Source organism: Microtus ochrogaster, linkage group LG5, assembly GCF_000317375.1.
Source record: "Microtus ochrogaster isolate Prairie Vole_2 linkage group LG5, MicOch1.0, whole genome shotgun sequence".
In the NCBI taxonomy this organism is placed as follows: Eukaryota; Metazoa; Chordata; class Mammalia; order Rodentia; family Cricetidae; genus Microtus; species Microtus ochrogaster.
The window spans coordinates 10,948,064-10,950,812 of NC_022031.1; the positions used below are offsets into that span (position 1 = coordinate 10,948,064).

The 2,749-nt window shown below is 43.4% G+C and overlaps 1 protein-coding gene across 2 annotated transcripts in view; it reads left to right on the forward strand.

Annotated features, from left to right (window-relative positions):
- Nucleotides 1–2,749, forward strand: part of Jph1 (junctophilin 1) — an 82,498-nt gene that overhangs the window by 71,375 nt on the left and 8,374 nt on the right. For both annotated transcript variants that reach the window (XM_005361860.3, XM_013351813.2), the window contains exon 4: nt 1,144–1,781. In XM_005361860.3, the coding sequence (XP_005361917.1) occupies nt 1,144–1,781 (638 nt within the window). The remainder of the gene's footprint in view (nt 1–1,143; nt 1,782–2,749) is intronic.

A 2,749-nucleotide genomic window follows, 5' to 3' on the forward strand; every position in this document is an offset into this window, starting at 1 on the left:
GAGAAAGAGAAAGAGAGAGAGAAGGAAGGAAGGAAGGAAGGAAGGAAGGAAGGAAGGAAGGAAGGAAGGAAGGAAGGAAGGAGGGAAGAAAGTAAGGAGGGAAGAAAGGAAGAAAGCAAGCAAGCAAGCAATAGTGGGGCTGGGTTTTTATAAAGTTTGTGTGTGTGTGTGTGTGTTGTGTGTGTGTATGTAGACCAGTATCATATCATCCCTCAGGTACCATGCACCTCCTTTTGGGACAAGGTCTTCCTAGTACCTGGGGCTCACCAGTTAGGCGAAGCCAAGCCTCAGGAGCCAGTCTGTCTATCATAACTCTCTGGTGCTGGGACTATAGGTTCACACAACCACACCCAGCTTTTGTGATGTTAGTTCTGATGGCTGAACCTAGGTCTTCATGTTTTTGTAGCAAACGCTTTATCTGTTGAGGCATTTCTCTAGTCTCTACTTCCAAAAATAAATAATTTTGAATTGATTTTTTAAAGAAAAAAAAGTATTATAAATGTTCCTGAAGTATATTTTACAAAATTTTACACAAAACTGAACCTGTAGAGCCAGAGATGACCGTCTTGTCATGGACACTGCTGGTAACATGTCCCTGCTGTGAATGGACTACACGGAAGTTATTCTAAAGAATAAAGGCCGAGCTTGTTCTTGACCAGAAGGTTGCAGGCATGATTAAAAAATCCTCTCAGCAGGCTCTCCAGGCACAGTGCAGATCCCTTTAGACTTCCGATCACACGAAAGGAAGCTTATTTCTTTATTCGAGTTCATGCTATCTGTATTTTCATTATACCACCTAACTGGGTAAAGAAACTGTTGGTTGGAAGTCCTACCAACATGAGTTCTGCTGTACACCAAGCACCCATGCTCTTCCAGTAAGAAATGATGGCAGTATTAGAAAAGTCTAAGATGTTTTACCTCCTATGGATGTCAGTAAACTCTAAAATAGTGACAAGTTTTATCTTGAAAGTGCTTTTCAGCAATAATCTTTTCCTTAGACACTGAAAAGTGCTCACATCTTCCTAATACCTTTAAAAGGAGGGGTCTTGATCTCTATTAGCAAAACAATAACTATCCAGATTGTAGACCTTTACAACTTACTTTTTTTTATCGCCTTCCTTTCCTTTCTCTTCTCGTTTCCAGGCCCTGATTATATCAAACAAAGATTTCAGGAGGGGGTAGATGTTAAAGAAAACCCAGAAGAAAAGGTACCAGAAAAGCCGCCATCCCCAAAGGAATCCCCGCATTTTTATCGCAAGGGCACCACACCCCCCAGGTCCCCTGAAGCAAGTCCCAAACAGAGCCACTCCCCCCAGCCTTCCTCCCCAAAACCCATGAAGAAACAAAACCCCAGCTCAGGGGCAAGACTCAGTCAAGAGAAAAGGAGCATGACGGAGGAGCAGGTGACAGCCGCTGTCAATAAGCCCTTGACGTCAAAGGCTCCTTCAAAGGAACTCGGAGCAACCAAGTTCTCTGGCCGCCATCATGTCCCCAACCCCAGCAACGGGGAGCTGCACTCTCAGTATCACGGCTACTATGTGAAACTGAACACACCTCAGCATCCTCCAGAAGATGGGGAAAATGACGGTGGAGCCAGCCAGTCTTCCTCAGCATTGGTACACAGGCCGTCGGCTAACAAATGGAGTCCCCCTAAATCTGTGACAAAATCAGTTGCCAAAGAAAGCAAAGCTGAGCCAAAAGCCAAGAAGTCTGAACTTGCTATACCAAAGAACCCAGCAAGCAGTGATTCCTGCCCTTCTTCAGAAAAAGAAGTCAATTCAGTAAGTCTCGCCAGAGCCCTTCCCTCGGGTGGTTGAGGGAGCAGTGTGGGGTGGGTGGTTTTACATCTTAACAACAGCCGAGGTGACAAAGGTCCACTGGATTGTTAGAGCAGAGTAGAAGATGTTTATAGCTCATGATAGCAGTGTTCTCTGGGCAGGAATCCTGAGCCTACTCAGCCACCCACTGTAGAGAATTCAGATTGGGCCGCCCCAGGATGGTCTCAGGGTTAGCAAGCATTTATGAGCGTGTCTTGGCAAAGTTCATAATCACCTACTCAGTGGCCCCTAGAAGAGAAACATGGCCACTGCCCACAGCCAGTGCCTCTCTACATAGCAGCTAGAAGCTCTGAGTCTTCCTTTGGCCCCTTACACAGGAGCATCACTCGCAACCATTGGAAATTCTTATAAATGTGCAGCCTGTATTTTGCTTAATTAGCCTGGCGCTGTAATAAGAACACTTTTCTTCCCAAATAAGAATTTTTTTTATAACAGCGTAATTACTTTATAACTTATCTCCGGGTGTAGTATTCCCAGACTTAGCTGTCTGATAGATACTAGTCTTTGTTGATGTGTCTTGGCCAGATAAGATTCTTTTTTTTTTTTTGACCAGTAAGATTTGTGTTATTGATAAATGACTACTACATGTTTTTGATTTGGTGAGAACTATATGGAGCTGAGATTTTTATCACATTCTGTAGAATTTATGGGATCTGAATTATTTTAGAATCCTTTTTAAAGTGACTGATTTAAATAAATTGATGTATTAGCTTATTCCTATATGCCTCTGGGTGGTCAGGTTCACTGTGAAATACACAGGAAGTAAGACACGGCCTCTTGATGGGTACTAGCAGTTTCAAAAACACGTATACAACAGTTTGAGCTAGAATCCTGGCCAAGTAGATGATAGATTATAGACTAGCCATCAGTTCCTCAAGTAGATAGATTATAGACTAGCCATCAGTTCCTCA